Raw genomic sequence first — 13,337 nt, 5'->3', positions numbered from 1 at the left:
GGCCTTCGTGTCCTGGTGGGAGTTTCGAGTTGGATGACCTATTTTGTCTTGAACGCTAGTTCTCACTCATGTGTGTGGAGTCGGGGGTAGATAGGAAAACGCTTCGTATTTTCAATGTCACGTGTGCCAAAGAAGGCAAAAATCAGTTAATATTTTGTGGGTGTCTCGTAGCCGTGTGGAAAGCCCGACTTTCATTATCACCGATCGGCAATGGGGTTGTTCCTATTCACGTTTATAACGACCTCAGCCCGTGGGTGATCCTTCCGTGTGCCTTGAAGTGAGTGCAGAAAAGCCCAGGGAGGCTGTGTGACAGCACGTCATGGCAGCACGTGACGAACACATTCACAGGTGTCCACATGTCCCCAAGAGCAAGTAAGCAAAAGTTGTATGCACATGTTCTATGTATATTTTTATGTCAAGTGATATATATTCACAGAGTTTGGGGTTTCCAGAGTCATGATGTGTAACAAGGTGAATTTACGTGTCACTTTTAATGAAAACTCACCATGTTTTTGAAATAATGTTCTGTCTCACTGCCTTTCATGAGGTTACTCACTGTATTTGGCTGTATACGTTTCTGATAGGAAGCCAGACCCCGGAAGTCTCATAAACCTGACCTGTGCTGCTCTCCTGACTGCCTTCCTCACACGCCGGGAGTGAAGTACTTACTTGTGCGCAGGCACACGTTAGTGGCGGGCACACGGGGACCGGCAGTCCCCAGGAGTGACCCCTGACTGTCTCTCTGGAGGGTCCTCCCCATCTGCGGAGGGCACTGGTCGGAGACCCAGCTCGGGAGAATGTGCCTTCCTGCCCACGTGCTCTCGCCCCACGTGATACAGATGGACGCGAAGGGTTAAATGCATCTGTTTCTGTTCAATGGAAAATATCTAATTTTTCAAAATTGGGTTTTTAAAAAACCAGTAGGCCTGCTGATTTGGGACTGGCTGATGTCTTTCTCAGGCGGCGTCCTCAGGTGTAACTGCGGAGACCGGCCGCGTCTTCCCCTTTCCTGCCTGTCTCAGAACGTGCAGGACTCACATGTGGGCCAGGTCACACACGTGAACTGAAAGGCGGAGTGTGCCCTGTCTTCAGGCAGCCACCGCGGAGGGAGCTAGGACGGACGCTGGTCCTCGGCAGAAGGACAGTTTGGGTGCTGGAATTCCAGAGCGTGCTGAGGGGAAGCCTGAGCAGGGAGGAGAGCGTCCACCTGCGGGTGGAAACGTGGGTGGAGAAGTCTTGTGTTCGGCCTGCTGGCCTCCTGTGTGTACGCTGATTTTCGTCTTCGCCACTCCTGTCGTAGGAACCCTCACCCAGAACGAGATGGTGTTTAAGCGGCTGCACCTGGGGACTGTGTCTTATGGAGCAGACACGATGGACGAGATCCAGGGCCACCTCAGGAATCCGTGCCCGCAGGTGAGCTCACGCGCCCCGGCGCGGACGCGTTCTGTGGAAGCCAGCCTGAGCTGTTGTGTCTATTCGTGCAGAAATCGGCAGACTTCTTTGAATGTCCCAAAACATTCGGTTCTAATTTATAAATCAAGAAGCAGTTTTTGGACTTATTTTATTTTATTACTATTTTTTAAATTTTTTTAAATGTTTGTTTATTTTTGAGAAAAAGAGAGAGAGCACAAGCAGGGGAGGGGCAGCGAGAGGGAGACACTGAATCCCAAGCAGGCTCTGGGCTGCGAGCTGTCAGCACAGAGCCCGACGTGAGGCTCGAACTCACAGACAGGGAGATCATGACCTGAGTTGAAGTCGGATGCTTAACCGACTGAGCCCCCCGGGTGCTCCCTCAAATGTGTTTCTTAACAGTCCCTCTGTTTTCCTTCATAATTAATAAGACTTTCTCATATTTTTTTGCCTTTTCAATAAATAGCAGTGGGCACACCGTACCGTGGTGAGCCCATCGCCCTGTCATCCACGTCAGCAGGTGTCCACGCACGGTGGGTTTTGTTTCATCCATAGCCCTTGTCCTTCACCGTGTTTGTAGTGATCCTCAGATATCACGTTATTCCATCTGTAAGTGTGTGGTCTGTATCTGGATTACGTAAGGACGTTTTTGTGGGAGAGGGGCACATGACCTAAGTCTCGTCTTCTCACCGGGGCCTCAGGAGCTGAGGTTGTGAGAATAGGAATTACTTGCTTTCGCACAAGGTTGCAGCCCAGTAGTCACAGCACCTGCCCGACACTTTGTAGGCAGCGGAATCTGCAAGTGACACATGTGTGGTGTGGCCTGGGACGGTCCTGATGCTCCAGGTCCCGACGTCGGGCCCGTGGGGCCCTGTGCGTGCACAGATCACAGATCACGAGCGGAGGGACGGCAGACATAGACCATTTTCCAGAGTTTCTTTCAGGCTGCGTGGTTCCTTCCCACAGACTGTTCCCAGGTAGTGTGTGTGTTGCACTCGTGTGGACCCACTGATTCTGTGTAACCGCACCTCACAACCCTGGGGTGTCTGTTTAAGGTCCTTGCACTGAAGGCTGCGGTCGCCATGGAGGACCAGTCACCACTTCCGAGGCTGCTTCTCTGTCTCCTCGCCAGTCTTTGGTAGGGTTTAGTCACCACGTAGTAACAGCCACTGTGGTATGTCAGGGAGAGGACCAAGTCTCCCGCCCACCAAGGACGAGGAGCTCACGTGTCCACAGGCTACCCTGGGCCCTCTGGGAGGCTGTGGACCGTCTGTGTTGACCGTCACGCTTCCGACCTGTCTTCCTCACACCTGCCCCAAGCGCTTTCTGCTCTGACCAGATTCCAGTGGACTGTCTGCCTTGCGTTTAGTTTGTGAAAACCTTCTCTTTCTTCTGTAACACTTACTAGAATATCGTATACTTTACTTTCAAGATGCCGTCAGATGAGAACCATGATGCATGTAAGTTTATCGTATGTACTGATCACTTACGCAAGCTCATGTGCAAACTGGAAACCCAACGCTTTACTGAGTTGGACGTCACTCATTTCAAGACAGAGTATTCTGAGTGTTTATTTATTTTGAGAGAGAGAGAGAGCACAAGCAGGGGAGGGGCAGAGAGAGTGGAAGAGAGAGAGAATCCCAGGCAGGGGGATCTATGCGGGACTTGAACTCATGAACCACGAGATCATGACCTGAGCTGAGATCAAGGGTTGGTCGCTTAACTGACTGAGCCACCTGGGTGGCTAAGTATTGTGTAACCTAGAATATTTATTAACAGAAGGAAAATTCTAAGAAGGAAAAGGAAAAAAGACTTCTCTTCTAGTAATCTTTGTCTAGTTGGAAATAGTACCGGGGAACATCTTTTTTTAAAAAGATAACTAATTTACATTACCCATTAGTATGATTTTAATAGCTCCAAATAAGCTATTTTACTAGAAGAATCAAAAGCAGAAAGGATAAGTCACTGTATAAAAACAACAAATATTTAATACTTATTTCCGTGTAAGAGTTCTTTTAAAAATCTTTTTTGTTAGCTATCTGTTGGTTAGACAGTACTTTTCATGTAAAACTGATTTTATTCCTTAGATTCTGTCTTTTTATTAAGATGATAATAGTCTGCCAGGTCCAGCGTAACGTAACAGATCTTTCGTAATCTGATTGTATTTCCCCGCTGGCAGCATTTGGTGACGGAGGGCATAATCTTTAATGGCATTTGGGTGAAATTAAATCATACAGCCATCAATAAACATGACATAATTCATAAGGGGGAGTCGGCCGTGGTCTCTGCTGTGACGCAGTCATGTGAGCAGCACGCAGATGTGGCTCTGAGTGCCAGCTGCTGTGCCGAACAGGCAAAGCCTTCATTAGACAACCCTGTAATTTGATGGGCAGAATGTTCATGGTTCAGCGGCTCTACACGTGCCGTCCAAGAGCGGGAGACGCACTGTCTCGGGAGGACTCACGAGCGGCTGTGAACTGAACTGAGGAATGTCTGAGGTCCTATTGGTGGCGGGGGGGGTGGGGGGGGGCATCCTCCTCCTCCTCCTCCTCCAGGATGGGCGACAGTGAGTAGCCGCCCGCCTCGCTGGCGAAGGTGAGCTCCCCCGGACACGGCTGAGTGCGACAAGAGCCAAACACGGTGTAAATGGGGAGTCACCTCGAGAGAGCACGATTTTGAAATCTGACACGGGGATGATTCTTCCTCAGAATGCAGTGTTTATTGTGTGTAATGATTGTTAGGCACGAAATCAGACCCTAACTGAGGCTATCACGAGATGGATTAATTTATCGTATTAAAGGAAGATTCATAAGCATTTTCCTCCTGCTTTTAGCTTTATACCACTTGAGATACGGCACTTTTAAAGAAAAGTGAGAGCACTTATAAGTCTACTGTTTGTTCTCCAGCGTACCCCATCGTTAGAGGGAGGATCAGCATGAGTTATTAAGGACTTAGCAAGTTAATGCCGTGGCCCAAGTGCATCTAGTCAAAGGAAACACCCAGATTTTAAGTATTGAAACAAATATTTTGGTATGTATGACAACTCTAGTAATAGCTGTTCTGTAGAAGGGAATCCGAATCAAACCACATAATCAAATCGAGCTACTTTTCTTCCTTCCTTCCTTCCTTCCTTCCTTCCTTCCTTCCTTCCTTCCTTCCTTCCTTCTTTCTTTCTTTCTTTCTTTCTTTCTTTCTTTCTTTCTTTCTTTCTTTCTTTCTTTCTTTCTTTCTTTCTTCTTTCTTCTTTCATTGTTTCTTCTTTCTTCCTTCCTTCCTTCCTTCTTCTTTCTTTGTTTCTTTCTTCTTTCTTTGTTTCTTCTTCCTTCCTTCCTTCCTTCCTTCCTTCCTTCCTTCCTTCTTCTTTCTTTGCTTCTTTCTTCTTTCTTTGTTTCTTCTTTCTTTCTTTCTTTCTTTCTTTCTTTCTTTCTTTCTTTCTTTCTTTCTTTCTTTCCTCTTTCTTTGTTTCTTCCTTCCTTTCTTCTTTCTTTGTTTCTTCTTTCTTTCTTTCCTCTTTCTTTGTTTCTTCCTTCCTTTCTTCCTTCCTTCCTTCCTTCCTTCCTTCCTTCCTTCCTTCCTTTCTTCTTCTTTCTTTGTTTCTTCTTTCTTTCTTTCTTTCTTTCTTTCTTTCTTTCTTTCTTTCTTTTCTTTTCTTTTCTTTTCTTTCTTTCTTTCTTTCTTTCTTTCTTTCTTTCTTTCTTTCTTCTTCCTTTCCTCTTTCTTTGTTTCTTTCTATCTTTCTTTTTCTTTTTGGTATTTTATTTTAGAGAGATTGAGAACATATACATGAGCAGGGGAGAGGAGTAGAGGGAGAGAGAGAGAATCTCAAGCAGGCTCCAGTCCCAGCACAGAACCCAGTGTGGGGCTCGATCCCATGACCTGAGCCAAAATCAAGAGTTGGACCCTTGACCAAGCCACCCAGGCGCCCCAAGCTGCTTTTCCTATCCCTAGCTAACTAGCTTATAAAAATAGCATATGCTAATAACTCCAGCATCAACTATATTGTATTTTCAACTTTATGACATTCCGTATTTTACCAGATGCAGTCCCAGGCTGGCGGAAACAATGCCAGTTCAACGCCCCCGAGAAAAGCCCAGTCTTCAGCTCCCAAAGTCAGAAAAAGTGTCAGCAGCCGAGTGCACGAAGCGGTGAAGGCCATCGCGCTGTGCCACAATGTGAGCCCTGTGTACGAGTCCCGAGCCGGTGTGGGCGGGGAGGCCGAGTACGCCGAGGCAGATCAGGACTTCAGCGACGGGAACCGGACCTACCAGGCCGCCAGCCCGGACGAGGTCAGTTGGGGCCTCTTGGAGAATCAGAGTACAGAACTCATCACCTTGGGTTTCAGTCGGTCTCAGAAGGCGCGAGAATGAGTTCTCTCACGGGGTGAGAGGCGAGCTTTACCATAGTTCTAGCAGGCCTTAGCTACGGGCCAGGGGCCACGCGGCTCTTCCTGGATGGCAGCCCCTGGCGTCAGGGTCCTTTCCAAGACGGGCCCTTGGTCTCAGTGTGTCCCCATCTCCCAAAAAGTCTAAGTCCGTTACCGGAAAGCACATGAGAGAATCCAGAACTTTTGTGACCAAGTCCCATCTTCCTAAAGCTGCTGAGACTTGGGCTGTTCCTGCCTCATCGTCCTCTCTCTCCTCCAAGTAAATTTCCAGGGCTTTTTGGGTTTTTTGTTTTTGTTTTTTGCCAGAATTGAGATATAATGTATCTATTTCAAAAGAGAATTGGGATGCAAATCGTCTCAAAACTCTGCAAAAGACAAACGAAACAGTAAAATCCTAAATGCAGTAAATTAGTCATTTCTACCTTTGCATCATTTTTTGATTTTTAGATTGTTAAATTAATTTGTCCAATTCCTGTACAGCCAGTATATTTTAAACACAGTTCTCTTATGTATTGTTTTCTACTCCGGGTTCTTCAGAGATGATTCTGTCATCAAACCGTGGAAGCAAACAAGCTTCTTTACCTGCTAAAACTGGATCATACAATAACCCCCAATCACAGGGTGTTTTAACCTTTATTTATTTTTGAGAGAGAGAGAGAGAGAGACAGACAGACAGAGCATGAGCGGGGGAGGGGCAGAGAGAGAGGGAGACACAGAATCCGAAGCAGGCTCCAGGCTCTGAGCTGTTGGGGCCCAAACTCACAGACCTGAGAGCATGAGATCATGACCTGAGCTGAAGTCAGGGGCTCAACTGACTGAGCCACCCAGGCGCCCCAAAATCACAGTTTTTTTAAAAAAGTCTGATGTTTTAAAGAGGAGCCTGGTGAATCTTGTTATCAACGTTATTTCAGAAGAGCAGGGTCCTTCCACTGTAATAGCATCACTGCAGGGAAATTGGGTGTCGCATTACTGCCGGGGTGTCAGCATCGGGGAGCTGGTGAGGCCGCAGACGCTCAGGGCCACATTGTGCAGCTGGGAACAGGAAGTGGCAGGTGCTCCCACACGTACCCCGCAGAGCCTGGAACCATTGCACCCTGTTTCAGTGATTAAAATCAGTCAGGAAGTCACAAGGTAAGCGGTGAGTTTAAAGCGTTAGGAAAGGCATCCCAGGAGTAACGGCCGAGCCAGCTTGTGGCCGCAGGCAGAGAGGACCGTGCAGCCTGTGTTGCGGGGCTGAACGGAGGAGCCCTGGCCAGGCTGGCACATCTGGAAGGGGCTTGTGTCCTCTCCCTGCAGCGGGAGAAGGCGGGTTGTGACCGTCCTGACGTGTCTCATTCCCAGAGGTGCCCTCAGCCCTTGTCTGCGGCCTCCTGGGGCGCCATGGGTGGACACATCGGCACCCTTGATCCTGTCCGCACATCAGGTGCGCTCACAACCTCGATTGTCTTTTTTCTGTTTTGTTTATCTGCCTTTTTCTGCGCACGGGCTCAGTTCCACCGGTGATTGTTGGGTGGGTCTCGTGGGGCCGGACGCTTCTCCATTCTGGGGACGCGCTAAGGTGCACCCACGGCTGAGAGCCCCCGGGTCCTGGCCGTCTTCCCGTGGCCCCTCCCAGGGCATGCTGCCAGCGCCCGAGCCAGGAGCCAGGTGGGCCAGTGGTCTGAGCGGTTCCTGGGCGGCGCCCCCCAAGGGTCCCCCAGTGGAAACAAAGACGTGACTTCATAATGATGAAAACAGCACCTCCAGATTTGTGGTGTTTTTTTACAAAGCTTTATGCACTGCTGTATTTTCTGGAAACCAAATTCATTTTTGCAGATTTAGTTACATTGGCATTTCTTCGATTATTTAGTCAAGAAATTATCTGATAGTAACCAGAACAAACTAAGTTAGAAATTAGGGCAACACGTCATTTCTCGTGTAAGAACTTAAAGGTGGTGAGAAACCAGCCAAAAAGGTAGAAGTTGGGTTGTTTTCCTTTCGCCGTGGAAAGCCCAGCCCAGGGCCGCTGCTCCTCTCCCCCCTCACACTCACGCCTGGAGCCCCCTCCTGGTGTCTGTGCCCACACCCGCACGTCCTCCCTCCTGTGGCCGCTGTCGCGTCCCTTGCACCCCTTGCCCGCAGGGTCCTCCCACGGGCGCCCCGAGTGCCGCACCCCGACTTCTGCCCGGGCGTCTTCGCCTGCGCCCACCAGGCGCCCCGTCCTTGGTTCTCGTTGATGAGGACGAGATAAAGGGAGCCCTTACTGTTTCGTAAACACCATTCCTGTTGGACAGCTTTACGGTAACTCTGTTACTCTTGGAATTACTCGGTTTTCTTACACTGAAAAGAATGAAAAAGGCTGAAGACAAAGCAGCGTCTCAAACCTGCTTGATCCTGAACCATTACCTCCACGGTGTCCTGTCTGGGTCACCCTCTGGCACATCCTGGGCACAGGGTACGTGGTGCTGCAGGGGTGCGGGGGGCAGGCTGTGCTCTTACTGTGCCTCCTGGGACCCTCGTCTTCCTTCTCGGGTGTGTGGGTCTCAGCCAGGCCCTCCTCCCCCCTGCGGATGTGGGGTGCACGGGTCTCAGCCGGGCCCCCCCGCGGATATGGGGTGCACAGGTCTCTGCCAGGCCCTCCCTCTCTCCCACAGGTGTGGGATGCATGGGTCTCAGCCGGGAGCCCTCCACTTGCAAATATGGGGTGTACAGGTCTCAGCCGAGCCCCCCCTCTTCCGTGGGTGTGGAGTGCACAAGTCTCAGCTGGGCCCCCCCTCCCCCTGCAGATGTGGGGTACACAGATCTCGGCCGGGCCCCGAGGCCCAGGCCGTGCAGGGAGGTGTGGGGAGCAGACCTTGGTAATTATCCAGAAACCAGTCTCCTGGCAATATCAGGCCATGACATCAAGTGGGAACCAGAGCCCTGGGGTTTGTAGCCTTTCCCTTTTCGATACCTAATGAACTGTGATGACTGACTGCATCTTTTTGTGAGTCACAGTGTCACCCCGCCCTCTCATTTGGGGGGTATTGGCTCAGGCTGTGAACATTGGAGTAGCGGCGGTGCTGTGGGTTGTCGAGAAGCTCGAGAGTGTAGCTCGTTGTGTATGGAGGAGGCTGGGTGTGTGCAGGACCAGGCCCCCCACTCCCTCAGGCACAGCCGCCTCTGGGTGTCAGCGTCCAGTAACACCGGGAGTGTTACATTCTGTACGTAGATGTAAGAATCTGGTGCGTGTGTGTGTGTGTGTGCGCGCGCATGTGTATTTGGTAACAGGAAACGTAGGAGAAGCTATAAGATGAATAGCTAAGATTTATAAGATCTGTAAGTTGCCGTCTCAGCATTCCGGTGGACACTTTGAGACAAGTGTAGGCCACTGGTGACTGCTCTGTAAAGGAAATGGACCACATTCCTTTTCACGTAAGGAAAGGGTTGAATACATCGTGTTCTGTATTATAACATGCTAGAAATTGTCAAGAATCCCATTTGATTATGGATTAAGAATTACTTCTCAGTCTTAAGCACAGGAAGCTGAGACCACAGATGTTTCTCAAGAAAAATTGTATTTGTTTTAAAAATATTATATTACATATTTCACCTTAATACCTGCCAAAAAGAAATATGAATTTCCTGAAACTACATGGGATTTTTGGGGTGCCTGGGTGGCTTAGTTGGTCGAGCATCTGAATCTTGATTTCGTCTCAGGTCATGATCCCAGCATTGTGGGATCGAGCCCCACGTCAGGCTCCGTGCTGAGCGTAGAGCCTGCTTGGGATTCTCTCTCTCCCTCCCTCCCTCCCTCCCCCGCACTCCCTCACCGCTACCTCTCTACCCTCTTCACTCTCTCTAAAAAGAAAGGAAGGAGGAAAAGAAGGAAGGAAGAAAAAATACATAGGGTTTTTTATCTTTGGTTTTTTTTTTTTTTTTTTCAATTTTTTTTTTTCAATGTTTTTTATTTATTTTTGGGACAGAGAGAGGCAGAGCATGAACGGGGGAGGGGCAGAGAGAGAGGGAGACACAGAATCGGAAACAGGCTCCAGGCTCCGAGCCGTCAGCCCAGAGCCCGACGCGGGGCTCGAACTCACGGACCGCGAGATCGTGACCTGGCTGAAGTCGGACGCTTAACCGACTGCGCCACCCAGGCGCCCCTATCTTTGGTTTTTTATGTAAGTCCTAACACTTTTTAAATCTTAAATTAGGAATTCACAGTAGAGAGGGATTTCGTTGATTCCGAGATTACGAGAACTAAATAGAACTGCTAATCTTATAATTAAATTTTTTACTTGTTTACAATTTTCCTTCTACTTTGGAGATTGGGCAATGATCAGAAGTAGCAGCATGTTAAATAACTTAAAAAAAATCCCCAACAGATTTTAAATCTGAAAATGAAAAAATAGACTTTGTCATAATTTTTAAAGAGCTTTATTGATGCAGTGTTTGCAAATCCCCGAGGCCCAAGGAAAATCATCTAAATGGTTCATTATTTAGCTTATTGAACTTTGCTGCAGTTAGGTTGACGGATGATGGCAGTGTTCCCAATCACCAAAGCACCGTTTTAAAAGCATTTTTTATTGAATAAAGTGCTTAGAATATTGCACCCTGGAGCTTTGTTCAGGGAAATGGCTCAATTGATGGTTTCTGTCTGACCTCAGCGTTGACCTATCACAACATGTGTGGTTAATAAGCAATGCTATCGCTCGGGAGCTTTGTAGCAGATTCCGCCTCAGCACTCCGCCCTCACGGTCCCCGCGTACTCACGGCTCTCGCGTCCTCTTTGTCTTTCGAAAGGACGCGCTGAAGTCGAACGTTCCTGTGTCCGAGTCTGACGTCACAGTTGCATTTCCTCACAACGGAAGCGGCCTTCCTTTCCATTTTCCTGCAAACAGAGGGTCTTTTCCCTCCCTGCGGATGTGCGCAAGTGAATGTCTCATACAAATAATTGCATTCTGGGGCAGCTCATGTTAAACTGAGGTGCAGTCACTGAATACTTGTGGCGACGTGTGGCCATGGAACGCGGGTGATACTTCAAGGTGCGGCAGGTGGCAGTGCTGGAGTGTCAGCAGCTCGTCTTGCATTCATCCCGTGGAGCCCCGATGCCCTGTCCTGTTCCTTATGATAAGTGATCAATAGTTTATTTTCTCTACGCGAGTAGGAAGTTGCACTTGCCCGTCGCTTTGTCTCTACGGCGTCAGCAGAGCAAATTGCAGCTTAGTGAACAGTGGGCGTTGCCTGGAAATCCCTGGACAGAGTTGCAACCCAGCCCCCTCCAGCTGTCCTGTGTCCAGCGCAGGTAGAGGAAGCCAGGACCCTGAATGTCACGAGCAGTCCTGGCGGCTACGAGCTCAGTGGGCAGAGCCTTGGCGTTGGAAGGTTGTCAGCTCAAGCAATCAGGGCATATGGTGACACAAACCTTGAAGGGCTCTGGTGTCTTTCGGTCCAAAAAGATCAGTCGGCTGTGACTTTAAGGACTGCTGACTTCTGAACGCTAGCTACTCGCTAGCAATGTTCTTGTCCGCACCGTGGCCTCATCCTGCACGTAGGCGAGGTCTGCGTTTGCGTATTATTTTCAGGTGTAGATGTTAGCTCCTCACTTAGACATTTCTTGGTAAGAATCGGCTAAAATTTATGCCAGACTACAAGTGGATTATTTAAATATAGAAGAATATCACGTCCTTACTGGCACTGCTTCTGGACTTACCAAAGCAAGCCGTCCCGCGCACGGTGTGCTCTCGTTTTACACTCACTTTGTCGCAGGTGCTCCTCACAGTGGGACGGACCATGGCGCTTGTCAGCACGTGTGGGCTCAGGTCCCTGTCAGCGTCGGAAGCCCTGCTCTCGGGAGCAGCAGAGAAGGCGCACGCACGGCCCGCCGTGACTGTTGGGGGCAGTTTTTCCAGGTGACCAGCTTGCCTCTCGTGTTCGTGACTCCATTCGGTTATGAGCGTGCTGGTGGGACCGCAGTGGAAGATGTGTGGGTCAGTGATCGGGTTACGATTTCAAAGGCGCCTGGTAAGAAATGCATCCCTGAGCAGAACTGCCAGGTGTGTGTGTAACTGCCAAGAGGAGAAAAGTAATGTCCCCAAGCTTTTCGTTAGTAATAGCACAGAAGTTTCTGGATAATGGGATCGTAGGGAAAAATCAGTGATCAGACCTTGCCTCGTATTCTGTTTTCTCTCATGCGGTAGGACCCTGGGAATACTTTCCTGTACTGGCTCCTGAGCATGGAGAGGTGACAATGTGTTCATAAGTTGCCCATGACAAGGGTTGGATGTCACTAAGCGGCCTGTGGCTGACATTTAGCCCGGGCTTCCTCCAAATGTAGTTTTTATATTCACGTTTCAAGTCTCTTTACCCTTGTATTATTGTCAGTGGTCACATTGTTAGAAATTTCTATAAGCTCAGTAATCCTAGAAATAGTCATTTGAAATGTGAGCCTCTAAGCTCTGAGCTCTCTTCACATATCAGAGGAATACCTCTCAGGATCACATCCTAGTGCGTCAGCAGCCGCTTCCGTAGAAACATGGCAGCACCCAAGGAAGATGTGACAAACTAACCCCCCACGTTTTATTCAGGTAGTGACAAGGCTGCCCGACCAGATGAGATCGCGTGGAGACCGAAACTTTCTTACTAAGGAGCCCACACCTGAGTGCCAGGAAGGTTTCGTGTTCTGTGGGCCACGGATACGGGAGCCGGGGTGCTAGGTGGCCCACACCGTCACCGTGAGCACCCCCAGGGAACAGGGAAAGCCGCGTGCCCCGCTTCTGCCCACGGAGAGGGCCTCACCGGGATAGCGGGCAGCAGCGCGTTACCTGCTCCTGAGAGAGATTCTGAGCCGGAGACCTGACAATTTCTATCCACCCTCAGCAGCTTTGTGTGTACGTCCTGTTAGTGTAGGGAATAGGACCCGAGAGAAGCCATGGTCAGGAGAGGCCAGGACACGGCGTGACCTCCGTGGGACGCTGAACAGCTCCTGCTCGCACCGTAGCAGGTGCAGTCAGCAGACGAAAGTCCACTTCGGCCAGAGGGCATCCTGCCGAGCACCCTGCGAGCCAAACCGGAGGCAGTGCTCACCCGTAAGGAGAAGGAAGTGAGCTTGCATCCAAGTAAACAATTGAGAAGACAAAACAAAACCAAAGGAAATGAAAGGAAAGGAGAACAAAAAGGAATGGCTGAGAAGGCAATAAATTCAAAAGCTACGTAAAATGGGAAAATGACTGGCAAAATTAGTAAATAATACCAAACAGTGAATGCAGACTAAGCACACACACAAAATTTGCACGTGAGGAGTGTACACCAGACAAACAGGCTTCAATTTTTGTGAGTGTATTGAACAGCCCCAATGCTAATATTTTTGAAAAGTTCATTAAGTAACCGTGTTCGGGAAGAATCTAAATTAGCCAAGTGGAGTCTAAAACACCTAAAACCTGAGTAGACCACAAACAACATTCAAAAAGTTGCCAAAACCACTTTGGACCAGACAGTTTTATAGGCCAGTTATTTTAAGCCAAAAATAAATCCCACCCAAAACTTTTCTGGAACAAGGGAAATAGTACAAAACCTTCTAAGTCAT

At 49.1% G+C, this 13,337-nt stretch overlaps 1 protein-coding gene across 12 annotated transcripts in view; it reads left to right on the top strand.

The window, feature by feature from the left end:
* The window catches only part of ATP9B (ATPase phospholipid transporting 9B (putative)), a 254,172-nt gene that overhangs the window by 201,053 nt on the left and 39,782 nt on the right, over positions 1-13,337 (top strand). For all 12 annotated transcript variants that reach the window (XM_058691769.1, XM_058691763.1, XM_058691764.1 and 9 more), the window contains 2 exons: positions 1,301-1,413; positions 5,448-5,696. In XM_058691769.1, coding sequence (XP_058547752.1) covers positions 1,301-1,413; positions 5,448-5,696 — 362 coding nt within the window. The remainder of the gene's footprint in view (positions 1-1,300; positions 1,414-5,447; positions 5,697-13,337) is intronic.

Source organism: Neofelis nebulosa, chromosome 11 (genome assembly GCF_028018385.1).
Source record: "Neofelis nebulosa isolate mNeoNeb1 chromosome 11, mNeoNeb1.pri, whole genome shotgun sequence".
NCBI classification, from domain to species: Eukaryota; Metazoa; Chordata; class Mammalia; order Carnivora; family Felidae; genus Neofelis; species Neofelis nebulosa.
This window is presented reverse-complemented; position numbering and strand designations above follow the sequence as displayed.